Here is a 27,759-nt window from a genome sequence, read left to right as displayed (position 1 = left end):
AAATGAATCTAGAGATAAGACATTTAGACTTAAATAGAAAATGGTAGTTGGACAGAAGGATCATATTTGAGTGCAGTATAGCATATGTGGGAAGTGTTTTGGTATTGTGGTTGTATGTTAGAGACTGATCAAATCATGTTGCAGTGCAGAGGGTATTGAAGAATAGTGTGTTAAAGGTGTGAATTTGTGTGCATGTGAAATACCTGTTCTTTGGCAGGGTCTTCATAGCATGGTTTAAATAATGGAATAAGGTATTGGATGTGAGGAAGGATATCTTTAGGTAGAATTTTGCATCATCTGTATGGAGTCTGCCCAGGAGCAACCCTTAGGAAAAGTGACTGTGTAATCAGAATTATGAAGTCTACCCATAGCAGCAGGGGGAAATGCTTGGCAAACAAGACTATACACCCAATTGTAGTATATGCTCTGATGAGTTCAACATGGATAGAGAGGAACCATTACATGACCAGCAATTTCATATGCTAGATAATTGTGCACAGGTTTAGAGAGAGAGCAAACTACAGGAATATAATTTGAAAGCCAGTGAGTGTGTACACTCTGACGGGTCAGGTGGAACAGCAGACGAGCAGCGATTAACCCAATGGCCATATTGTATGCTCAGGAAGTCCACCCTGGAGGTGCGGTGAACATCCATTGGATTGGGTACCACAGAACAAGGCAAAAGGGAAGAAAATGTTGGAGCGTAGGTTTTTTTTAGGTCTCGCCTACGCAGCGCGCAAACGCAGCTTAGGAGGGACCTCTTGGCATCGTACTGTACTTTCTTGGAAAGTTGTGCATGTTTTGCACTGTTTCCAATGAGTACTCCTGCATGCAGGGCGTTTGCCTTGCGGGAGCGAGCAGCGGCACCATCTGTTTGCAATTATCGCGCCTTGCTGCTCGCTTTCGCAAGGCAAACGCTCTGCATGCACGAGTAGTCAGTTAACTTTCGCGGCCGCGGTGCCGCACTTGTGTTTCAGCGCTTGTTTTTTATTCTTTTGGGCATGTTGAGATTAAGTGATTTTACAGAAGCACGGAACGTTGAGCCGACGCTGAGTCTATAACCTAGGTCTCCCGGCTTCCAAAGTCGGCAACTCTGGCCACAGTGCCACATCCTCTCTCAAAGTTGTACGGAAGTTGTGGCAGAGGACATCCCAATCTTAAAGAACGCAGCGAGATACCACTACAGAGTTGTAAGTAGCTGCACAAAATACAATGGAGCTTTTCCGAAAGCTTAGGAGGCAGCAACCAGCACAGCTTCAGAAGAGCATGACTGCAGCGAAACAAGAGTAGCTGTGGCGACTCTCTGTGTACATTGCACTACACCACGTGGAAATGAGCATGAACTCGGCATGTTTTAAAACAATGCAGCGCTTTAAAACGCAACGTCACAAAGATAGCATACATACCATGATTGCGATGAGTTATGTCTCCAGTTAATGTTGTTTTCCAAATCCCACCACTAATCGGTTATTAAATTTCGCATGTAGAACGCACCAGGGTAAAATGTGATCTACTCTGCGTGATGACGTCAGCCTAAATTTCCATTTGGAATGCAACAACACTTTATAACAGCACATGCGCTATGGTTATTTCAAACACTACACCGTGAACCTTTTAATATAGGCGCATGCTTCCTTTACGGTCCACGCCATCTACTAGAAAAGATTATTCACTTTATAGCAGGTAAAATAGTCTTACTTTTTTGTCGTTCACAAGTGAACATGAAAATATATAAGCAGAGTTCTGGGTTGTACTTTGTGCACCCCTTTTCAATGTTTCACACCCTTGCTAAGAAGAAAGGGAAGTATAGCCAAATCTCTCAAATTTGAATGCCCTTTTATAGGATGTAATCTCATTTAAGACAGGAGAGGATGTTGCGTAAGGACCAGAGCTGCCGACTTTGCAGCTAGGAAACCAGGTTCAAGTCTCAGTGTCTGCTCAACATCCTGTGATTCTGGGCAAATCACTTGATCTTTAGGTGCCTACTAAAAACTAGCATTTACAATGCAATAGGTCTCACATTTACACAAGTTTGAGCTATTGACATTATAATTGACAATGCCTTTTATTTTTGTTTTCATTTTTAAAACCTAAATAAAAGGCATTTTCATTTACAATGCCAATAGCTTAAACTTGCGTAAATGCGAGACCTATTGCATTGAAAATGCTTGTCCTACTCTGTGACCACACGATTTCTGAGCATTGGGAAATGTTGAGGTGCTTTTTGACCAGAACTATATAACCATTCTTGCAGATACATTTTGCATTCCTGGTTACATCAGAGCAATATCTGCTAGAGACATCTAGCCACTGGTTCCTTATCTTAAAATCCTCCCCATGGTACCTCTGCAAGTTGGTGGAGGACGTCGAGCGATGTCTTCTCCCAATATGACTCCAACGAATCCTTATAAACCAGACGCACTGACGTCGGTTCCTTCTTTTCCATGCTACAATGCCAATCTGCACTGCAGTTTCCCCGGCTGTTTTTCGGCCTACTTGACATTTTTACATCAACGGAGCAGTGTTCCCTTTTTTTCCCTTCCTCAATGTCCTCAGTTTTCAAGTCTTGTGAGTCCTGTAGGGGACTAATGTCGCCCATGAATCCGCTGGGTAAGCACCACAGGGTTGTAGTCTTTGGGGTTAGCTTCCACGGTGTAGGGGGGACCTGGAGGAAGGGGTCCACGCTGCAGACTGTCAGTGAGAAGCTACTTTGCGTGAGTATGCATCCCTAATCCATTGTTTCCGATGACTTGAAGCAGGTGGTCTGACCGCCACGGTCGGTTCGTTGAAAACCCACATGGTAATCCGGGCGACAGTTGGAGATCCCCATGCTACCCTATGAATGATGATGTTCTCCATATAGGCGGTCGGAGAAAGGCTGTCGGAGTCCGGTGGTCAAACCGACTGCTTCCAACAAGACTGCGGTGGTCGGACCGCCTCCGACAGGACCGCGGAAGTCAGTCCAACCGGCATCGTAATTAGGCCCTTAGTCTTTTACTCAAGGTGGCAAATTGGTTGACTTAGAAAGGTCACCAAAATGTGTGCTGAAGTTTATTATGCTATTACTAGCAACATTGACTGATATCAGGGTTTAACAATAAATATTTGTTTTTTTTTTCTCCATAATAAAAGTGTAAAATATTAGCAGGCTATCATAATACTATCATACGAAAACTCCTTTACCACATTTTCAGTGAACCATTCAGTAGTGTGTGGCATGCCTCTTCCTAGTTTTTGTTGTATAAAAAAGGTTATTTTTAACATATTGTCTCATATTTTTGAGCCATGTTGAAACATTGATTTATCTGTATTTTAAGTTGAAAAATGATAAATATAGAGTGCCCTGGGTTTTGTATGGTTAAGTTATTTTTGTTGAAATGCTGCTATTTTTTCAGAAGTTGTTTTTTCTGAAAGAAACACGTAGTGATAGATTCCTTACCTTAGAATTACCCCCAGGCGTCAGACTGGATTCGGAAAGTTTTTCATCAGCAGTACCCCTGCGCGTCGATAGGCGTCGTTGTGCGGCTCCGCGTGCGTCGTTGTCGCCGGGATGACGTCACTGGAGCTAGTTAGACGCACCCACGCGCGCTGACGTCAGTTCTTTATTTTTCGGTGCCAGCAAGCGCAGATCCAGTAAGAGCCAGTACCCCCAGTCACTTTTTGACTGAGCTTTTCGAGGCCTTTTACCTCATCTTTTCGAGTCGATCGACTCCTGGTGTCGTAGGGATGCCCGGTTTCAAGAATTGTGGGGACTGTCATCGCATGATGTCGGTGACGGATCCCCACCGCGTGTGTCTCTACTGCCTGGGGCGCGACCAGGACCCCAAGTCGTGCCCCGACTGCTGGGCCATGGCGCCGAAGACTTTGCGGGAGCCGTCCCAAAAGTTGCTTGAAGTCGGGTCCGTGCCGGTCGAGGTCCCGGTCCCGTGGGAGGTTGAGGGACCGGTCACGTAGTAGTCATCACCATTCTTCGGGATCTAAGTCTTCGCACTCTGGGTCAGGTGCATTCCAAGAAGAAGTCAAACAAGCATTGTCACTCTTCGACTTCCCCTTGCGCGACGTGGCTGAAGGTGCGGGCAGTGCCACCCCCGCGGCTCCGGCGGAGCCTGCGACGCCGCCTCCAGTCTACCCCCCTTTCCGGGTTCGGGGGCGATGCCTGCTCAGGTGCAAGAGTTTCTTGCTGCTGTGGCCCGACTCTTTGGGCCGTCTGGCCCCGCCAGTGTGCCTGCGGGCCCGACGGGGGATCCTGCTTTACCATTTCCGGTAGCTCCGGCCCAGTGTCACCGGCGGCTCCAGTGCCGCAGGCCCCCAGGGATCCGTGATCGGACCCCGATTGACGCCGGTTGACTTGTGACACCTCCACTGGCACCGATCTCCCTAGCACCGCTTCCGACATCGCCCGCTCCTCGGAACGACGTCGTCCCCAGGTTCAGCCCTGACCCGGGCACGGTGCCGGATCGACGCCACCCGACGCAGATACCGACGCCGATGGGGCCTTTTGTGCCCTATGTCAGTCCTCCTTATTTTGAGCCTGTTCCACAGACTTCGGAGGAAGGGGAGGACTAGGAGGGGTCTGAGGACCCTCTAGCACAGGACTGTGCTGATGATGCAGACTGGGTTGAGGATTTCGGGGAAGCCAGTGGTCTTGACACCTCACCTGACCCTGGCATGCTGTCTCCTCCTACCGTGTCTACGGAGGAGGGAGCCAGTTACACAGTGGTGTTGCGTAGGGCAGCCGAGGCTCTCCACCTCGAACTCCCTACGGTGGCCGTCAGGACTAACCTCCTGACAGAAGTGCTCCAACCGGCGGCTACCTCTTCGTAGCCCTTGATTCCTTTTAATGAAGCACTGACAGACGTTCTTTTGGGCACCTGGTCCAGGCCCAACACAGGGGCTCCTGAGGATAGGAACTTGACCCGACGCCATCACCCGGCTCCGGGCGACCCCCTCTTTCTTACCCAACACCCCACCCCTGAGAGCTTGGTTGTCCAAGCCTCAGCTTCCCAAAGCGCGTTCCTTACCGCACCTCCGGATAGGGAATCCAAGAAGCTGGATCAGCTTGGCAAGAAGCTGTTTTCATCTGCTAGCTGAGGGCTGCGATCGGTGAACACCTAATGCCTCTTGGGCCGTCATACTCACTCTCTGTGGGACACTGTTGCGCAGGTGCTGCCCAACTGCCAGGAGGAGGCCCAGGCAGTCATTTCCCAGGTGATTGTGGCCGGGAGAGATGCATCGAAGTTCGCCATACGTTGTGGGCTGGATACTGCCGACTCACTGGGCAGGTCGATTTCCACGACAGTGGCGCTTCGGAGCCACGCCTGGTTGAGGACAACTGGCTTCTCAGGGGATGTCCAGAACACCTTGACGGACATGCCCTTTGATGGCATTCGCCTTTTTGGCAACAAGGCAGACAATGCGTCGGAGCGCTTCAAGGAATCTGCTGCTACGGCCAAGTCCTTGAGCCTGTCGGCTGCTCGGCCTCCTCCGCCTTCTGCTTTTTGTTCCTTTCATGGCCACGGAAGGGGCGCCCCACAGGCCACAGCAGCAACAACCTCAGCGTGGCCATGGACGTGGGAACCGTCGAGGCGGTTCAGGGGGCTAGCGGGCCGGTCAGTCAACCTCCACCCCTGCAGCATCCGCTTCCAAGTCTTCCTAGTGCGACCTTCCAGGCCCATCGGACGCCAGTGGGTGGACGCATACGCCATCTCCACCACTGGTGCAACATCACTTTGGACAAGTGGGTTCTGCAAATTGTCCGAAGGGGCTACTCCCTCCCCTTTGAGACAGCCCCCCCCCCCAGCCATGCCACCCCGGTACCGCCGCATGTAGGGGAATCACTTGGCACTACTCCAGCAGGAAGTTGCGGCCCTCTTGGCCAAGGGGGCCATCGAGCGAATTCCGACATTAGAAGTAGGTCATGGTTGTTACTCCCACTATTTTCTGGTACCAAAGAAGGACAAGGGCCTGCGTCCTCTCTTAGACCTTCGGAATGTAAATCGCTTCCTCCAGAAGGAGAAGTTCAAGATGCTCACACTGGCTCAGGTTTTGTCTGCCTTGGACCAGCAAGACTGGATGGTGGTGTTGGACTTTCAGAACGCCTATTTTCATATTTCCGTCCTGCCTGCCTACAGGCGCTACCTGCGAATCACGGTAGGTCACGAGCACTTTCAATTCACCGTGCTCCCCTTAGGCCTTACCAGCGCCCCTCGGGTGTTCACGAAAGTGATGGCGGTGGTCGCAGCTCATCTGCGCAGATCAGGGGGTTTCTGGACGACTGGCTGTTGAAGGCGGGTTCGCCCCAGGCAGTTGTCACCCACCTCCAGACTACGGACGACCTCCTGCATTTGCTTGTGTTCTCCATCAATGTGCCGAAGTGGCACCTGATTCCCTCGCAGAAGCTCCTTTTCATCGGAGTGGTTCTGGACTCGGTGCGGTTTCGGGTTTATCCTCCAGAACAGCGAATCCGGGACATTCAGGCTATGATTCCGATCTTTCAGCTTCTGTCCCAGGTTTCGGTCAGGATGACCCATCAGCCGCTGGGCTTGATGGCCTCCTGCATCCTGCTAGTCGATCATGCCAGATGGCATTTGCGGGCTCTGGAACCTGAAGTTCCAGTGGGCAGAGCATCAGGGCACCCTGTCCGATCACGTCCAGATCTTGGAGGGCACTGCACGTCAATTGCCTTGGTGGCTTTCGAATCGTGATTGAGTCAATGGCAGGTCACTCTCCGTTCCCCAACCGGAATATACAGTTGTGATGGGGCGGCCACATGGGAGAGGTGGAGATCAGAGGCCTCTGGTCTCCGGCAGAGTCCAGGCTCCACATAAACCTGCTGGAGCTTCGGGCGATCCGACTTGCACTGAAGGCATTCCTTCTCTCTGTCATGGGGAGAGTAGTGCACGTCTTCACAGACAACACCACCATCATGTGGTACTGCAACAAACAGGGCGGGTGAGGTCGTAGACCCTATGCCAAGAGGCTCTGCGTGTCTGGGCTTGGCTGGAACATCAGTGCGTGTCCTTGGTGGTTCAACACCTGACAGGTTCTCTGAACGCCAGGGTGGACGAACTCAGCCGTAAGTGCATGATGGATCACGAATGGCGTCTGAACTCCGACGTGGTGCAAGGTCTCTTTCGGCAGTGGGGAGAGCCTTGGTTAGATCTATTCGCCACAGAAGAGAACGCGTAATGTCATCAGTTCTGCGCATTGGAATTTCCATGGCGGCACTCGCTTGGCGGCGCTTTTCGTTGCGAGTGGAGTTGTGGTCTGTTGTACGCCTTTCCGCCTGTACCACTTCCGCCCAGAATTCTGAAGATCAGGCGCGACCAGGCCCAAGTTATTCTTGTGGCTCCGGACTAGGCTTGAAGGGTATGGTATCCCGAGCTACTCCGTATGAGCATTGATCCCCCGATCCGTCTGCCTCTTCGGGAGTAACCGTTGCAGCAGCAGGGGAAGGTCCCCCACACAAACCTGTCCAGCCTCACCTCCTTGCGTGGAGATTGAGCGGCGGCAGTTGACGTCTTTCGACCTGCCCCCCGAAGTCTGTAATGTTATCTAGGCGGCCCTCCACTAAGACAGTATAGGCCTGCAGGTGGAATAAGTTTGCGGCATGGTACACAGCAAAGGCTGTGGATCCCCTTTCCGCCACTCTTTCAGAGGTCCTTCTTTTCCTTCTTTCTTTGGCCCAGCAGGGTTCTGCTCTGGGCACTATTAAAGGCTATCTCTCGGCTATTTCCGCCTTTTTAAGGCTTCCAGACCAGCCTTCCTTTTTCAAGTACCCTTTTATAAATGGATTCTTGAATGGCATCACACACATGTTTCCTCCTGTTCCTTTCGTGATGCCTCAGTGGGACCTGAATCTTGTACTAACCTTTCTGATGTGCACTCCCTTTGAGCCACTTCATAATTTTCCTCTTCGTCTTCTCACTCTAAAGACTGCTTTCCTGGTTGTCATCACTTCTGCCGAGGAGTGAGCGAGCTTCAGGCTCTTTCTTCTAAACCTCCTTTACTCTCTGTCCATCCGGACAAAGTTGTTCCAAGGACTCGTCCTTCTTTTCTGCCAAAAGTTGTTACTGCTTTCCACATCGGGCAGACCATCACTTTGCCCACCTTCTTTCCGCCTCCGCATCCCTCTAAAGAGGAAGAGAGGCTCCACCGTCTGGACCCAAAACGTGCGCTCTCTTTCTATCTGAGCCACCCACAACGGTTTCGGGTGGATGAATAGCTCTTTGTTGGCTACATGGGCGCCAAGAAAGGTCGGGCTGTACAAAAATTTACCATCTCTAGATGGGTCGTTCTGTGCATAAAGGCTTGTTACTCCTTGGCTTAGAAGGAGCCTCCGATGGTGTTGCGCGCCCACTCTACCAGGGAGTCGGCAGCCACTACTGCTCTGGGACGAGGAATTCCCTTGCAGGACATCTGTCAGGCAGCTACGTGGGCTTCGCTGCACATGTTTACCAAGCGCTACTGCCTGGACAGCCAAGTGTAGAGAGACTGCTTCTTTGGCCGTTCTGTTCTCGAGGACTTTCTGGTGTGATCTTGGTTCGCAGACCCTCCACCGGGTTGGTATTGCTGGGGTACCTATTCTAAGGTAAGGAATCTAGCACTATGTGTTTCTTTCAGATGCACAAGTTATTTACCTTCGGTAACGATATATCTGTAAGAAACATTAGTAGTGACAGATTCCTTCCTGCCTACCCATCCTCCCCGTTCTACGAACTGATTTCTAGGGTTAAGGTCATCCCCTAGTTTCATGGCACCAGTGTTCAGTTTCTTGCATGGCTCTGCATTCCCGGCGCGGAAAGTCGTGTACAGAACTGACGTCAGCTCGCGTGGGCGCGTCTAAGTAGCTCCAGCGATGTCATCCCGGCGGCAACAAAGCATGCGGAGCCACATGACGCCGCCTACCGACGCGCAGTGGTACTGTAGTGTAGCTCCTATTTTCCCAATAGGCTCTGCGCATTGGAATAGTACCTACAGCAGTAAAGGCCTAGGCCAGACGTTAACTAGGTCTACTACTGTCGATACTAGACTTAATTTTTGGGTTTGCCAGCTAAGCTCAGAGTTCGCTAGAAACTTTCTCGAATGTTCAAGGAAGGATGAACTCCCCTGATTAGACAAGAAGGGATTTAGTTTCTGACAACCATAGAACATGACAACTTTGCTCTCCCCTAATCAAGAGTCAATCTCGAGAGTCGTGTGAGCACAAGGCAATTATTTTACTCAGTTAGTACGTGCATTCTTAGTCTCATCAGAATGTAGAGAAAAGGAAGAGACGGGCGTGTTCAATAAAAGATGTTATTTATTGATCAGTCTCTTTTCTCGTACAAGAGAAATGGATCGATATTATTGCAATACTTATAGTTAAGTAAAGTGCATACATTAGAAGCAATAGTATAAAATAATACTGTAAAAACATTGATATGGTTTCTGAGCCATATGATGTTTAAAATGATTAAAATATATTTACATACACATATACATTTGACTAAACGTACTCAACTGGTGTTTCTAAATACGCCTACCCCGTGTACCTGACCTAAGTCTAATGCGTGGGCGGGAATAGAAAGTTACAGTTTAAGTTAAGTTTGTTTTTGCCAAGTGAATAACTAAAGAATTCTCTAGGAGGGGTTATTCAGTTCTGTACCTGGAATTTAGGATGAATGAGGAATGGTATCTCTTTCTCTGCTCTCGATATTCCAGGCTGCCTGCGAGGGCTGCCCAGAAGCGCCGGTGCTGGGTCTCTCGGCTTGAGATAGCAGCGCGTCTCTCAGCGCGTCAGGAAGGCGGGGCTGCTGCCTGCGGGGTCTGCTTCTGCTCTCGGCTTCGGCAAGTATGGCTGCTCCGTCTTGTCACCACGCGTGTGTTTGCATAGGGCAAGGTCGGCAATATTTATACCTTAAAGGTGCCGAGATTGACGTAAGGATGGACATAGGTACGTCAATAAAGATGTCATACGACTTGCTCGTTAGCACATTCTTTACTAAAGTTCTCTGTGAAATCAAAACAATGGCCGCACGGATTATCCAGGTTGTCATAGGTTTGATTTGTTATGAGAACGTCGTATGCCTTATCAGGGGCTGGAGGAATGTCGCTTGTCTAATTAGATCTCAAGCGTTATGACCTAATCAGATAACACGTTCCTGTGCCGTAGTGTGACTGCGTCAGATAACGGTATCTGCATCATGGGGGATTTCTTGCCTCATGGGCTGACTGTTAGTTAACTAGCTAGTAAGTTTAACCAGAATAGGGTCAGGAATAGGGGGATCGAATCAGAACCTATAGAAATACACGACACCCACTCCACGCTAACTATGGTCATATCTACTAATCTATGCATAGTATAACATAGTACAACATACTATAGAGTATAGTGTATACCTTACCACCCCAAAATACATAAATGCATTTCGAAATTTTCAAATATACTGAAAAATTGCAGTCATATATATTGTATGCACTTGAGCTATGAATTAAATGCAAAAGTGAACACGCATTGTTATGCATTATTGATTGTTGGTATATGAGAAATACACATGAAATGGCTCTTAATATGGCTATACAGAAAAAAAGTCGAAACCATTTCATCACATAAAATCTATTGCGAACATACCAGTGGGCAGCTAAAGTCTATAAAGTCTATAAAGTATCTAAAATAGAAATCTTAGTTCTCTAGGAATAGTCTCTTACTTTAAGCAGAAAATCAGTGTCCCGGGAAAAAATATATAGAAAAATATTTTAGGGGCTTGCTGAAAAAAGTTGCTGTCCGTGAACTGGATTGTAATTGTTCATGTGACTTTATTTTTAAAGTTGAAGGCCGAATTCAGGGAACGCCGTGTGCGAGTTTACTCAAAAGTCTCTATTTCTGTTCCGGAGAGAACATCATATCATTCAGGCTTTCGAAAAAACTGTCAACAGCTTCATGGGAAAGTTCCTCTAAGTCGGAAATAGGGGTAACCATGCATTCATGCGCATGATTGTCTCCATTGACATTCTGATTTGCATTGCTGACAGAAGGTCGTACCTGTTCGATGCTGCTTTCATCTTGAACTTCACTACTCTTCAATCGCAGTGGTGAAGATTCCAGGAATGCCGTCATCAGAATTGGCAGCCTTTGAGGGCAGCACAGTGCGTGAACCTTGGTAGGAACCAACAGTGTATCTGCATCCACCGGCGCATCCGATTGTAGCGTCAGACAGGTGTCTAACACGCATTCTTCTCCGCATAGCAGACACCTTAGTACAGGTAAAACACACCTTTGCCACATTGGTCGAAATGATAGAAACCAAGTCATGTTTAGGTCTCTAAGCCGGGAGAGTCCCAGGATTTTTGATATCCGGTCCCGGTATCCAATGGCTAGGATCGTATCTTCCATTGTCGCGAGAGTTTGATCTGTGACATGGGTTGCCATAACGAAAAATAAGGACTAGGAATAGGATTCCTGCAATTAGTCCTAGGATCAGGGGAAGTCCGCCAAAAATCGAATGGACGAAGTCTGGAAAAATACCCAGTATGGCTTTGAATGGTGTTAATGCCATCGAAAATACTGTCTTAAATACCTTTGAGACCCCTGTGGTATCAGAAATATTTAAGATTTCGCTCAGGATTTCCGCGAAATGTACGGGGGAATTAGTTGATAATAATGTATGTATCTCTGCAGTCGTCCTTGCGACTTGTAGATCATACGTTTCTTTTGATGACGTGAGCCTTGTAGGCGTCTGAAGAAGCACTGTTTTCATTCTGCTTAAAGTGTCTATTCGAATAGAAGTAATTTTCAAACTGGGCCATGCCCTCGCCTCCCTGTCTGGAAAGGAGCTGGGGAACAAAGAACGTCCACAGCACTTGACCTTCGCCGTCGTAGTGACGAGATAAGGAGTCCCGGGCATAAGACTACAGCATCTGCGGTCTACAATAAGAATGTAACTCCCATTATAGAGTCTTTGAAAGAATGGTTCTATTTCAGTTGCAGGTGCGCCTTGCTGGTGACATGAAAGGTTGTATGAATTCCCTTCACAGGCTCCGTGCAAACTAATACCGTTACACAGAAGCGTGCCGCTTAGTGACATAGCACAATTGATGCCACTAAGAAACACTTTCTGTCCTTTGTTACTGATACATGCATGTGAATAGGGCAGGTTCCATGTTGTTTTAAGGTACCCCTTTCCCAATTTCTCGTACATGCCAGCCTGTATATATTTTTGGCAGTATTGAAACCTGAAGGTTGAGATTGGAATATTTATGATTCCGTGGATTATCCATTCACTGACAGGTCGTTCTGACATTGTCAACGGTAATCTTTCTAGTTTTTCAATGCTCAAGATTGTATAATCAGCACCCTTCTGCGCCATACCGATTTGTCTATCAGTAAGGTTAAAGATTTGAAATAGTGACGTTGTGTTGATTAAACGCCAAGGCACATAGCCTGAACGCAGATTTTGTAACGTCCAGCCAAGCTGTACAATAGAACGCAATTGTGACTGACCATGTTGTAATAACAGTAAGTCTTGCCATAATATATCGATTGCTGAAGACACAATGCTGTCCAATGAAAAAATTCTGGAGGACAGAGTCATTAACCCATTGTCCACTACAGAAAGTGATTTTTCCAAATTAATACGGTCAATTTCCCGTATTCTTTCTGCTGTTTCAATTTGAGTAACCTTCCAGGCCTCATTGTATGCTGCATATACAGAGGCTGCTATGAAACGCTTATGACGCTGTTTGCGTGGTCCCAGTATGAAATCACGCAAGTCAGCACCATCAGTAAGTAAAGTTAGGTGTTGCTTAATTTCAGGCAGTGTGGAAGTTTGTAGCCATTGAAGGCATAATTTGCCCACACTGTAGGTTGTTATTATCCCTGGGTGATTTCTTTGGGGATATCTAGGGTCTGGCCTGTTCATTTTGAAACCCTGTGTTTTATTCAGGAATCTATCTTGACAGTTATTTGTATCTGTGGGCCAGATCAACCATTGTTTCCAATCAGGATGTGTTCTGTTTTGGTTAAGTATATGGTTTATGTCTATTTCTTCATCTGTTTCAGAGTTATTGCTAAACATTGTTGGCTTTGGAATAGACAGGTTATTTAAATCTTTGATTTTGGCTAAGCCAAGACAGGTGGTTTGTTGAACGGTGTCATTTAAAAATATCATTTGTTCTGGGATCATGCAGGCTCTAAACAAAGCTTCTATACCCTGTACTTGCCATTCTTTTGTACCCCAAACACTTTTCAAATCAACATGTTTGTCCCAATAATTAAATCCAAAAGTATTCATTTGTTCAAAGAATAAGTCAGAATAAATCAATTTTGTGTTGGTTATCATGGTTTTGGTCCCTGTCTTGTTTGACAATTTAAAATAAAATGTTTCAGCATTAGTTATGTTAAAACCTGAAAAATATGAATATTTGCCATACACGGTTCTAGAGCTCCCTTTTGGAGGTGTAGCACAATGTTCCCATTGATTAAAATTTAAAACATTTCTAGGTTGTGCAGATTTATGCAAGAAATGGTTACCATAATGGTTATAGCAGTACATGCTGTCATAATTTGTAGAACCCTGCAAATAATCATGTTTTGTAAATTTAGCAGACATTACTAAGTCAGACATCATATTGTTTATACTTTCAAAGTCCCAATCATCAGCAAATGAGTTTGGTTTTGCAAAGTCACTCAAGGAGATCTTGATTTGGTGTGGATATTTCAGGATCTCGACCGGACCATAAATTTCATAGTCAGTGTTGTCCCAGGCTACCCCACCAGATATTGGAATTGCTGTGAAGTTGGCTGAAGAAAGTTCTGAAGAAAGTTCTCTTTTCTCGACGTGTGAAGATGTGTGTGGTTTGAGGACCAAGTTGATGTTCTGACTTGCTGTGTCCATTTTAGCATATTTTCCCTCAATGAAGCGTCCCAAGGTAAATACCATGATGAGCCAAAGTATGAGGATAAATGCACCAAAACCCACCCAAAATTCAATCCATGGAGAAATCAGATATGTTTCTTTTAGTTGTTTCAAAAGTTCCTTCGCTTTGTCTTTAAAGGATTTTGATGATGGCTGTGTCTTTTGTTCGCTGAAACCGTCAGAGGAATCATCGAAGTTGATGAAGTAACCGGATGCAGTTCTGTCAATTGTTCCAATTGGTTCAGGATTTTTGTTTCTTGCATTTTCACTTGGTACTTCTGTATAGATTGGTGTGTCTCTGCTAAATGTCTTTATTTGGGTTTTCAGAGGTCTAAGTTCTATTGCATTGTTGCATAGTCCTTGTTGTTCTTCTGTAGGCGTTTCGAATGTGATGAGCCTCTTTGATAGGACCTCTGTACTGGTAGCAAACCTTGGTGTTCTGCTACTTATTGGGAGTCCACTTGGCCTACTGTTGGTTATCGGCCACATGTTGTGGTTTTACCAGGTCGATGGATACAACTCGGTTCTCCTTTTTTCCAGCAAGTGGCGGTAGTACAACTGATCTTGTCCCGTTGACAGACAATACAGGAACTGCTTTTCTGTAAGAAGGCCCAAATTCCTTCTTTACCGCGATCTTCTCCCTGACTAGATCCCCGACTTTTGGAATCCAGACAGGTCTTGCTGGGACAGGTGGTGATTCTTCAGTGGTCGTTGGCTGTTCTTTCAACTGTATGTTGCTCAGGTCTTTTCTTGTTTTGTTTAAGTCCTGCAAAATAGCCAAACGGTCTTTGACATCAAAGCTTTTTTCTGTTACCACTGAAGTCTGACTATCAAGGTCAGAGATCAACATCCTAGTTCCGAATAATAATTCGTACGGACTGAATCCCTTCAGAGAATTTCTTGGCAAGTTATTTAGACTACGTTGGACACTTATTAGATGTTTGACCCACCCAGCTCCCGAACCTAATATCCTTTCTATTATAGATTGCTTTCTGTCTTGGTTTTTTCTTTACACCATCCCATACCCTCAGGAAGGAAGTGAGAAGATTCCCGCTGGGCTGTGCTCATTTGGCCATTCTTTCCCCCCCCCAGGCTGGATTGCCTGAGAAAAAGAAAAAAAAATGGTCGAACGTAGCATGCTCTTAGCGTATATGCCATTTAGACTCGCAAATCTTGTATAACAGTCCGGACGTCAGCCGAGTGCTGTGGATCTACATTATAAGTGGGAACTAGCCTGTATATGTTAATCGCAAGCCATTCTTTTTAGTGGTGATGTTATCTGCCTTGATACGACGAGGTATTAAACTGCTTCTCTCCCCACTGCGATCTCTGTTGCAGTTTGGGCAGTTTTTTACAAACATGGTGTAGTGCAGGCTCATGCCTGGCCACCAGTACCGTGATTGTAATTCTTCCAGAGAATCTTTTAATTTAAGGTGTCTGAGACCCTCGCCCATGTGTGCGTCTGCGAGTAACAAGTTTCTCCTGTCCATGTTTGGAATCACTCTATCCCCCACTCCAGGGATTCGAGCAAAAGGAATGGAGTTTGCATCTATGATGTATGTGTAATTGAGTGGATAGTTGATCGGTAACGCCGAGCAGTCGCCTTTTGATGACGTTTTTACTGCCAGCAATGTTTCGCCGTCAATGTATTTTAATGTACGCTTTTTTCGATCTACGGGAGCCGGTTTACTGGCTGCCGCTGCGGCTGTTTCAGCCAATGAATTCCCTACAACGTGAACGCCATCACGCTGGTGACTCAGTGAGTGTGTCACGTGAGTCTTTGGTAGTTCTTTTTTCAAAAGAGCTACCTGTTCCCAGAGCAGTCTCTGCTTTATTGGTGCATCCGTGTCATCTTTGTAATCGTTCTGAATCCAGGTCTGCAAATCCTTGTTATATGCTTTGACGCAGAAATATGAATCTGACACTATAAGTGTCGGGAATTCGCGATCCGCATTATCTAGCGCCATTTTCAAAGCTAATATTTCAGTTTGTAGTTCTGAATAAGTTTCTACTGAGTGTGATTTTGTTAATAGAGGTCTTAGTTTACCTCCGTGCCACACTTCTTTTGTAATCTCACATGTGGGATTGTATGCATGTTCTCCCCAAACGGAGGGTTGAGCATGTCCGTCTGTATAGATTACACAGGCGTAATGTCGTAGAGGCAGAATGTCGATTGGCAGAGGATACGTTTTTTCATATTTTAGATTTTTTAATTCTTCTAGTTTCTGGATCAAAGAAGTAATATACTTTGTCCGTTGTGATTGAATTTACCCATTGTAACCATTCTGGATCCAATGTTGTTGTTGGTAAATTACACGGTGTTGTTAATGCCTCAAAGGCTGATTCTGCTGTTCTGACTGTGATATGTCTACCGTCAGCTATGTCTTTTTCTCTAGCTATTGCGGTTTGAACTGCTTGAACAATTTTTCCTTTGTTGTTGAATCTCTGTTCAGCTTTTGTGTACAAATGTGATTTGAATGCAATTGGTACCTTATCTCCCTCATTAGAAGTTAGGTATGTGAATCCGTATCTCCCTGGGATGACTCGGATCACAAGGTTGCGTGTATTATCACTGGTTTCTAAATTTGTTTTAATTAGCATGTCTGTTTGTAAGGATCTCAAAATTTCTGTGTGTGCTTGAGTCCAACTGGATCTTTTAAAGTCTGGTTTAATTAGATCGTAAAGGGGTTTGACCCTTTCTGCGTAATTTGCAATGTAAGTTCTTCCGAAATTTAGGAAGCCTAGAATTGACTGTAGGTTTTTTAGTGTTTTAGGAGCTTGGATTACGGCACATTTCTCTAGGAAATTGTCTGCCAGGCTTTTGCCTTCACTTGATAACTCATATCCTAAGAATAGGACCGTCAGATGGGCAATTCTGGACTTTTTAAAGTTGAATTTGTAACCCTCTGCAGCGAAACCAAGTATTATGGTGTTCACTCTTTTCAAGTGAGTCTCCAAGTCATCATCTGTTAAGTAAATGTCATCGACATAAGATAATGCTTCATCATCATATAGTTGTAGTAATTCTGTTACTCTCGCTGAGAATACCCCCGGGCTGTTCTTGTACCCCTGGGCTAACCGACAGAATTGTTTTTGAGTGCCATTTACTGAAAATGCAGTTAAATATCTGCTCTCTGGTGCTATGTTTTGACAAAAGAATCCGTTGGAGATGTCCAAGGTTGTTTTGTATTTTTTGCGCACTATGTTATTCATTAGTGCAGCACTGTGTGAGTTTTGCACTGCAAAAGTTTTGCAACATGTGTTAAGGTGTCGGTAATCCAAAACTAGACGGTACGAATTGTCTGGTTTGGAGACCGGAAACAAAGGATTGTTCATTTGTGAGGTGCAAGTTTCAATCACCCCCTGGTATTCTAGCTGATCTAGTATTTCATTTACTTGTTTTTTAGCTTCTTGCTTAATTGGGTACTGCCTTTGTGCAGTAGGTTGTGATTTTAACTGGACTTTGTGAGGAGGAGAATCCTCATCCCATCCTACGTGATTTTTATATAAAGCAGGTGCTAAGGCCACTGCCCACTTTCTAGCAAGTGTGTATTTTTTATGAATCGGTATTTGATTCGAGAAGGCAGGCATAATTACTTCTTCGCCATGAGGGCACTCCCTGACAAACTCCGGTGGCCAGTCTTTTTCAGCTAGAAGGATGTCATAGCCCTTGGATAGGTTATCCCAAAATAGTCCCCTTATTTTCCTAGTCTTATCTCCCTCTATACGTAATGTTATCTCGTATATTTTGTGGGGCTTGCTAACTCTGGTATCTGCAGTTTCCACTTGAAGGTATTCATTCGTGTCCACTGTCTCCAGATGATTCATAAGGACTTTGCGAGCTATGCTCACCTCTGCTGCGCTGTCTAGCATTGTCTGAGCCCATTCTCCGTTTTTCAGTTGTGTCCTCAGTATTCTCGGCATTGTTAACTACCTTGATACTGGCTACCTTCTTTTTTGGAAATTGTGATTTCTTTTTCAGTTGAGCAGGTTCCTTGTCTTTGGACTTGGCGTGCTCTTCTGATCGTCCTTTTCTTTCCGATTTCTGCGAGGAATTCTGAAAAGATTGAGACGGACGTGTATCAATGTCTTGATATCTATCAGGTTTTTTAATATTATCCCTATTTCTAAGGTTATATCTATTCCCAGAGGGTTCACTCTGAGGTGACCTTTGTCTCGGGTTTGGAGATTTCTCTCTTCGCCTAGGAGACCTTCCTCTGGACTGGAATTTCTTTTCTTTAGGATTGGATTGTTTATTTCCATCCCAGTTCTTTTTTGGTGAATTATTATTATTAAAAAATATTTTTTCTGGACTTGTAGTCAGTTGCTGTTTTACTGGTATTCCACCTAGACTATCTCTGCCTAGTTCTTCATAGGATTTTTCTATGATTCTGGCAATTTCAGCTGGTTGGTCTGCTATATCTGTCTCTTTTAACCTCTGGCGGATCGCCACGTTTGCTGCTTCACCCTTTATGTTGGCTAGTAATATAGCCGAGACCTGCTTGAAGTCTTTCAGTAATTTCATACCAAGAGTTAAAGCAGGTTCTGGACCGTATTCATCTTGAATTTGTTTTAGCACATCTGGTATTACCGAAATGGATGGAACACCGTGCGTTTTTGTGTAGATTGAAGCAAAGACCGTACCCCAAGTGTCACAGTCCTCAATGTGTGGTGCGATTCCCATTGGGAGACATATAGTCAGAATCCTGTGCTTTTCTAATGGGGTGGTGTCAGGAAACACCGCCTCTATTTGGGTGATTTTCTGTGCCAACCAGAATGGTATCTGTTCCCGTTTAGCTGGAACTTTACCTAGGCAGGATTGGATGTTCTGTGGTGTGATTTTATTTGTGTTCCCCTGGTGAGGGGTCAGCTGTGGAATTTTAATCGCTGGCTGAATTGTTGAAGTCCGCATTACATACTGAACTAATTGTCTGTGAATTTTTAGTAGTTGTTTTAGCTGTATTAATAGCTCTGGTGCAGTCATCTCGTCGATGTCTGGATGTGGTGTGTATCCGGCTAAGACCGGCCACGTTGCTCCTGGTCTTCCTAAAGGACCGAGCCTTGTAATGTGATTATTATGTTTTAGGGCGCCATCAAATAAGAGCAAATGCTCTTGGAATTTGAGTGGTACTTCCACCTCCTCGAAAGGAGTGTACGTTTCAGGAGGTTCCTCTACTTTGTAATAGTGGAAGTACTTTGTTACAGCATTTGCTGCTGGAAAATGTATCCATGTATAGTATACCTCTGTCTGCCGATATTCGTGTGCCTCAATTACGAATATGACTGTGCCACCTCTAGGTGTCAGTCCATTTTCTATAAGTTTTAAGGTTATAGATCTCCTTTTGGCGACCTGGATGAGTATTATATCCGGGTCTGCTGTTTGCATGGTAGCATCAGCATCTGCTATTTCAGTAGCTAATCTAATTGCCTCTCTTTCTCCATCACTGTCTCCCATTTTACTGACAGGATGGTATTATTTTTATTTGCAGATCAGGTTTCTTTATGGAAACAGAGATTAGGTGCACAATATTTTGGAACTGTTTTATCCTTCAACGTTGACTAGACCAAGAACCATACATAGGAGTTCCCTCCTGCGAGGTTTTGGAGGATATAATAACCTTTCACCCACTCCAGACGTCTTTGGAGTATTTGGGAGAAGGGGTCTGAGTGAGAAAGCACGACTGAGTTACTCTAAATGTCTTACGTTAGTTTTATCGCCCTTTCCAAACGCGTTGGGCGCCATGTAGTGTAGCTCCTATTTTCCCAATAGGCTCTGCGCATTGGAATAGTACCTACAGCAGTAAAGGCCTAGGCCAGACGTTAACTAGGTCTACTACTGTCGATACTAGACTTAATTTTTGGGTTTGCCAGCTAAGCTCAGAGTTCGCTAGAAACTTTCTCGAATGTTCAAGGAAGGATGAACTCCCCTGATTAGACAAGAAGGGATTTAGTTTCTGACAACCATAGAACATGACAACTTTGCTCTCCCCTAATCAAGAGTCAATCTCGAGAGTCGTGTGAGCACAAGGCAATTATTTTACTCAGTTAGTACGTGCATTCTTAGTCTCATCAGAATGTAGAGAAAAGGAAGAGACGGGCGTGTTCAATAAAAGATGTTATTTATTGATCAGTCTCTTTTCTCGTACAAGAGAAATGGATCGATATTATTGCAATACTTATAGTTAAGTAAAGTGCATACATTAGAAGCAATAGTATAAAATAATACTGTAAAAACATTGATATGGTTTTTGAGCCATATGATGTTTAAAATGATTAAAATATATTTACATACACATATACATTTGACTAAACGTACTCAACTGGTGTTTCTAAATACGCCTACCCCGTGTACCTGACCTAAGTCTAATGCGTGGGCGGGAATAGAAAGTTACAGTTTAAGTTAAGTTTGTTTTTGCCAAGTGAATAACTAAAGAATTCTCTAGGAGGGGTTATTCAGTTCTGTACCTGGAATTTAGGATGAATGAGGAATGGTATCTCTTTCTCTGCTCTCGATATTCCAGGCTGCCTGCGAGGGCTGCCCAGAAGCGCCGGTGCTGGGTCTCTCGGCTTGAGATAGCAGCGCGTCTCTCAGCGCGTCAGGAAGGCGGGGCTGCTGCCTGCGGGGTCTGCTTCTGCTCTCGGCTTCGGCAAGTATGGCTGCTCCGTCTTGTCACCACGCGTGTGTTTGCATAGGGCAAGGTCGGCAATATTTATACCTTAAAGGTGCCGAGATTGACGTAAGGATGGACATAGGTACGTCAATAAAGATGTCATACGACTTGCTCGTTAGCACATTCTTTACTAAAGTTCTCTGTGAAATCAAAACAATGGCCGCACGGATTATCCAGGTTGTCATAGGTTTGATTTGTTATGAGAACGTCGTATGCCTTATCAGGGGCTGGAGGAATGTCGCTTGTCTAATTAGATCTCAAGCGTTATGACCTAATCAGATAACACGTTCCTGTGCCGTAGTGTGACTGCGTCAGATAACGGTATCTGCATCATGGGGGATTTCTTGCCTCATGGGCTGACTGTTAGTTAACTAGCTAGTAAGTTTAACCAGAATAGGGTCAGGAATAGGGGGATCGAATCAGAACCTATAGAAATACACGACAGTACTGCTGACGAAAATCTTTCCGGATCCAGTCCTGACGCCTGGGGGTAATTCTAAGGTAAGGAATCTATCACTAGTAATGTTTCTTACAAATATATCGTTACCGAAGGTAAATAACTTGTGCATTTACACCTTGGTGGTTGTAAATACCTTAGTAATGCAGGGAAATATAAGAACCCAACACTTTTCAACAAACAGTACCCTCCTATTCCTTAAGCAAGTGTTAGCGACCTCTTGGGCAAAGGTAGGCATTATTTCTAAGTACATAGTTATTGTATTGTTTGCTGTTTTCACTTTTAATCGTACAAGGCTATTTCCAGGCAACAGACCATATTCATGTCAAACACCATGCTTTCAGATCACCAGTAGACAAACTTATCTTTCAGATAAATCAACCAATTACAGTTCTTGATTTCAAAACAAACATGCTTTTCTTTGGGATAAATGTGATAGTTTCCTTATCCAGCAATTATGGGAACTAACTGAATGTTCTTGAGTGCAAAAGCAAACACATCACATCAGTGGAAATGAAAATACTTTTTTAACATCTGTTAGAATATTAAGCGTTGTTAAAATGTGATGGAGTGCAATGCATTATGAATGAAATTCGTTTATATCATTATTTAAAATGGTGGGACTCTTAACTTAATTTAAGTTATGCTTTTCTGACTCTTCAGGGTCCCCCTGGAAATCGGCATGGAGGCAGAGGGAAAAGGCCTGCCAGAAAAGCGGCCTCAACTGATCTTGGAGCTGGAGAACAAGGTATGTATTGTAGTTACCATTGGAATGTTCAGGCGATACAGTAATTAAATCATGTAACGATAAAAATGTCAAATATGCCTTGTAATGTGTTATGTTAAGGTTTGTGCAGAAGTGAATCTGGTTGAGTTCAAACTTGGTACAGACAGGATATATGATAAAGTTCCAATGTGAGGAGACAGGCGTGCATAGTATAACATAAGAAAGCAATATTAGTTCAATGTAATTACTGTCAAATGTGTAACTCCGTTATTTTCCAACCATACCAATGCAGTGATATGATTGTTCTTTTACTCATTTGTTGGCCCTTTTTTTTTTTTTTTTGGGATCAAAAACTTTTATTGCATCTTACAATTACACTGCAGAATGCCTACAACCCGTTGGGCCAGCCGCCAACATTCAGTCATGGTGGTAGAGTTATGTTATACATTTTACAGAGAGACAGCCAACAAAATCAGTAGTTTGACAACCGTTACAGTCACAGGTCTTGGCATTTCGAGCGGTAAGCCAGAAAGTGATGGGCGTTGATTTCCCAGTTTTTTAACCAAACAAACAAACAAACAAATAACCTTTAGGAACAAGAGTGTGGTCAGGTTTAGTGCAACATTGATCATGTGGAAGTTTCTCCCTGTGGTTTCCCATAACAGATCCTTCTAAGGTGGCAACCTATCCCGAAGTAGGGTTTGTTGGCCCTTTTAACAATTCATATCAAATGCATCTTATAAGGAAATGGTAGGTGGCTTCTGTTTACCAGACGTTAAATGTTTAAGATCCAGTCATTTCATCGTCCAGTATAGTTTTCTGATGGAGGCTAACACAATCTCAGTAATATAGTGCATTAAACATAATTTTATTTTTCTCAAGTGATCATTTTTCAGTATCCTATATCTGCAGTCACAGCAGTGATGCATGAAGAATGACCTTTTTTTTTTATTTCAAATAATTTTTATTGAATTTTCAAAAAATGAACAAATAATGAATAAACATAATGATATACACAATAATACAAAGTAAATAGATACACAATAATACAAAGTAAATAGAAAACAACAAAACAGATTACTCAAGTGCCTTACCATGGGAGTCGCAGTGAAGCTGTAGTGACATACAAGTGGACAATCAAGCACAGTTACACCCGAGTAATAGTGGAAAATTCAATGCAGTACAGGGGTGTCATGCAAGTACAGTTTCACAGTCGTAATAGTAGAAAGTACAATACATTACTGTGTAACACAGCGGAAATGGCGTTCAATAAGCTTTACCTTGTGGTGAGTGTGAGTCGATTTTCACAGAGGGTCGTAGGAGAAGGAAAAGGTGTCAAGGGATTTCCATAGCTTCCTGTGTGATTTGCACCAGGGAGAGGCGTGAAGTGCAACATTGTCAGCTGCTCTGAGGAAGGATAACCATTCTTGCCACATACTAAAGTAGTCTTCTTTGGATTTTTTCCACTTATTCAGTACAATTTTACCGGCTAAAGTAAGCATAAGATCTAATAAGCATCGGTCATTCACATCTTTGATGTTAGTGTCCAGAACATCTAGTAGAATATAGGAAAATTCCCTTTGGGGGACAATGTTGAAAGTATTGTTTATACATTCGTAGTCCAGACCAATGTAGCTTGTCCAGCCTGTGCATATTTATTACAAGCAGGCACATCGAGCCAATTCCCTTCCTCAGGATTTCTACATCTGACATAATTGTGGCTTTGTTCTGGTCAACCACGAACAACGACTTTTGTGGGAGGCTTTTTTTCTTGGTGCTTTTTCCTAATGCCTTTTCGCACAAAAACTTTAAGTTTGACAGATTGAATTTTGATAATAGTTTGACCATCTTTCTTGTTACTTTTTTATGATTTTTACAATTGTTTGTAGGATTTTTATGTTTGACTTTATAATTGTCTTGTTACTGCTAAATCCTTGACCTAGAGTTAATCGTGTCCTGTGCCATAGCTGCCATTGATTGTGCTCCGGTTGTGTTATTGAACTTGTGAGGTAAACATGTTTTACTACACATGCAGTACAACGCATGCCATTACAAAAACCGCGTTATTACATTGCATACCATTACAACGCAGGTTGTTGCAACGACTTGCTGTAGGGAGCAGAAAGTGTTGAATTTAAAATTCAACACCTTCCCTACTGTTGAACAGACTGGTGTTGGAATAGTAAATACTACTATTCCAAAATCGTGCGCCCCCCCTACAGAAAGTCGTTGTAATTCTATGCGATGTAAACGCATTATATATAGCGTGGCCTTTTCAACTAGTGTATGTAAGTGTATGGTATTTCTATAGTGCAGGCTTAGCCAAAAGGTAGGGGAGTGTTGGACATGATTGGACCTCACAAGGTTTTGTGCTTTTTACTTGGGAAGGTCTCCCATCCTCCCTACCTAATAATAACCTATTTTCTTATACCCGTTTTTTTAAATTTCAGCTGGTAATCACAATATTCCTTTTTCATTGACGTTTAACAGACCGAAATAGGTTAACACTAAAAACCTGAAAGCATTAATGTTTCCTCAACCAAAAATTATCTTGCCACTATGCTCCGGCTATGTACTGTTTTGCTGGAAGTCGAAGAAGCATAAATGCTCTGACCAAATGCCAGTTTTATTCTGCAACTGCACCAATCATGGAATAGTTCTCTGGTTGCACTTTGCCTTCCATTCAGTGTTTTGTTTTCTGGTTACAACTCGGAATCCTTCTTTTTCATAAGCTGGGGCGATTGAGGCCTTAGATTTTCATTGTTTCTGATCATACGTGTGTATTGCATAATCCTTTTCTGTATTTTTCTGGTCTTTTATGGCTCATATTTTTTTTTCTTCATTTTTTCATTAGTGTTGCAATGTATCACTGGTGTATTCTATGTACACCTCCCATTTTTTGTACTAAGTTGTTCTTAAACGAAATCTTTAAATAGATAAAGAGTTTAAAATTCTTTGCCACCTGCTTTATGCTTCTCTCAGATTAAATAACTCACAAGTTAACTAAAAACTTTTTTTTTCTTTGATGCATTTGTTGCAACTTTGAAGGGCATGCGTATGTCCATTGTTGAAGTGCTGCTGCACTGCTCATTTTGGATTTGTTGGCAGCATTCAATACAATTGACAAGCAGGTGTTCTGGTAATCTTCCATTGTTTATTAATTTGCAGTCTGCCTCTGGTGTAGATTTCTTCCTTTCTTAGCAAAAATTGTAATTCATTTTCTTTCCTATCTTTTAACTGATTACATGAATCAGATCTGTCGCCTGTTATGTTTAGCATTATGTTTACGCACTCTTACTCACTGTCATTTATCTTTACATTTTAGGCATCGGCTGAGGTAAAAAGAACTCTTCTCTTGAACCGCAGTCGGATGCCATCGTAATATCATCCCAGTTATAGTTGGCATGTGGGGGCAATGGACTTCATTAAATACGTGTTAGGGTACATTTTGAGTGCGACCCTGTTTAAAAAGCATTGGACAAAAACAAATAATGTAGCAAAATGCACCTCGAGTGTAGTCATTGAGTCTATTGTTAGAAAACACAGGACAGACAAATGTGCAGTGTGACTCTTTCAGCTGCCAAGCACTGGGATTCGTCCATACAGCCCTCCAATCTTTTTAGTTATAAGAAAAACACATTCCCCCATTTGTAAATGCCTAATATGTTGCATTGATTTTACAATGAAAAATCTCAACTTTCTGTCCAAGTTTAAGCCACCGACTGAGGCATAGGTGGAAAGAAGTGTCTGTGGTAACTGTAGAAACATCCTAGTGTACCAGTGAGATAATCTTATCTTGCTTCAATATTGGTAGTGAATGAACCCTTGAACATCTTCCAGGATGGAATGGAGCCCCTTGATGTGGAGCTGAGAAGTTTTGCGTAGCGGTTCTTGTTCTTAGTGCAACATTCTATCATCTAAATCAGTGGTTCTTGATAATTTGCCTTCTGTGCACCACCACTTAATCATTACTGGAACCCGTAGACCCCACTGAATCATCATTGGAATCTGGGGACACTCAGTAATTACTGCAAGCCAAGGGCCCAAGCCTAAGCATTTTTGATAATCACCAAACAATGCAGAAAAAATACAAAAACAACCATTCATCAAACAAGGAAAACGGCTATTACAACGTGGCCCTCACTTTTACAACACAGCTGGAACAACACGGGTGCCGCTACCATGCACTACCTTTGCCATGCTGGATTTTTCAAAGGCATGTGCCTTTTAAGTAGAAGTATTAGGGAAGTATTAAAAGAATATATATATATATATATATGTATATATATATATATATATATATATTTACATAAACCATGTACCACCATTCTCCCAAAGTCAGGTGGCGCAACAATCAATCATTAATTACATAAACCAAAAAGGATCCAATGCGCACTCAGAGAGGGAAAGGTTTCACCAATTTATTTCAAAATTATCGCTACGCGTTTCGACACCCGGCGGTGTCTTGATCACACGATACTTTAAAGTATTGTGTGATCAAGACACCGCCGGGTGTCGAAACGCGTAGCGATAATTTTGAAATAAATTGGTGAAACCTTTCCCTCTCTGAGTGCGCATTGCATCCTTTTTGGTGTATGTAATTAATGATTACCGGCGTTGGGGCTCTGCCGGCTTGTTGCGCCACCTGGCTTTGGGAGTGATTCAGGAAGGACCCTGCTTCGTTTGAACTTGGAATATATATATATATATATAGATATATATATTGGGGAAAGGTGTTTTTTTTAAAGGGTTTAGGATGGGTAAGGGGTTTTGGGTGGCAAGGGGAATCTATATAATATATATACACAAATGTATATGTATATATATGTGTGTGTGTATGTATATATGTATATATATATATATATATATATATATATATATATATATATATATATTCAGGTTTGTATATACCTGTACATTTCTTTAACAACCACATGCCTTTAGCATGCATGCTTTTACCAAGTAAATGTCAGTATTTTACAGGAAAGCGTAACCCATTTATATTTACATGTAAAGGGTTTATACTTACCTGTAAAATACTTTCATTTACTTGTAAACTCCTTACCACGCATGTGCCTTTACCATGTATGCTTTTATAATGGTTGCAGAAGCCAAGTATGGGGGAAAACATGAGATTGCATAGAGGTGTGGGTTGGTTGCTCGTGGCGTGGACAGGACGGGCGTATTTGGGGGGTGACGGGTGGAGGGGGGTGGTGAACAGGGGTAAGGGATGGGAGGGGGCCCCAGATCAGAAGTAGTAACAATTAAATTTTTTTTTGCCATTACGTGATTCCTTCCTGGTTTGAGTGTATTGCAGCCGCTCTACCCTCCTGACCAATAATCCTATTCTTTCCCAGGGAAGTGGGTGGCAACACCGGAGCTAAACAAAATGTTATAAGCACTCTTTGCGTTTAATAGTTATGTTTAATAAAACCAACAGAATTAGGATTGTTTTTTGGGGCATTTGTCGGTCTGTCTGCTTTTTCGCGGGCCTCGAGGTATGGTACTCGTGGCTAGACTACAACAAAATCAAAAGAAGTAAGATTGTATCTGCTGAGCTTTTGGACTTAATGTTCTGTGTACGGATGGGGACCCTTAATAAGCTTAAAGACGTACTGACATTTTCATAACATTCCATTGTAGAAGTTGGTTTTCCTGGCATGACTTGCGTGACATCTCTTTCAACAGCCTGCCCTATGATGCTCGACAAGTGGACCTCTGGGGTACAGACCTGAGTTTGGTCTCCAGAGATTCTGTGATCGGCATGTCAAAGTAGATGCCGGATTAAAGTGTTGACATGTTAAATTATTGTACTTCTCTTGTGATGTATTACCGTTCAGGTTAAGTGGAACCTGAAAGGGTTCGATTCTTAGAACGATGGTGCTGTCACTTCTGTGGAAGCTATCATGATGGTTAGGGAAGGGGCATACATGGCTGAAGAATGGTGCCAAGAAATTGAGTCAGTGGTGTTCTTAGTGATGTGGTTGATGAATCAAGGGTCCAGGAGGG

The 27,759-nt window shown here is 43.7% G+C and overlaps 1 protein-coding gene across 11 annotated transcripts in view; it reads left to right on the top strand.

The window, feature by feature from the left end:
- The window catches only part of R3HDM1 (R3H domain containing 1), a 536,983-nt gene that overhangs the window by 498,587 nt on the left and 10,637 nt on the right, over positions 1 to 27,759 (top strand). For all 11 annotated transcript variants that reach the window (XM_078681804.1, XM_078681797.1, XM_078681794.1 and 8 more), the window contains one exon: positions 21,687 to 21,771. In XM_078681804.1, coding sequence (XP_078537930.1) covers positions 21,687 to 21,771 — 85 coding nt within the window. The remainder of the gene's footprint in view (positions 1 to 21,686; positions 21,772 to 27,759) is intronic.

Source organism: Lissotriton helveticus, chromosome 3_1 (assembly GCF_964261635.1).
Source record: "Lissotriton helveticus chromosome 3_1, aLisHel1.1, whole genome shotgun sequence".
Taxonomy (NCBI): Eukaryota; Metazoa; Chordata; class Amphibia; order Caudata; family Salamandridae; genus Lissotriton; species Lissotriton helveticus.
This window is presented reverse-complemented; position numbering and strand designations above follow the sequence as displayed.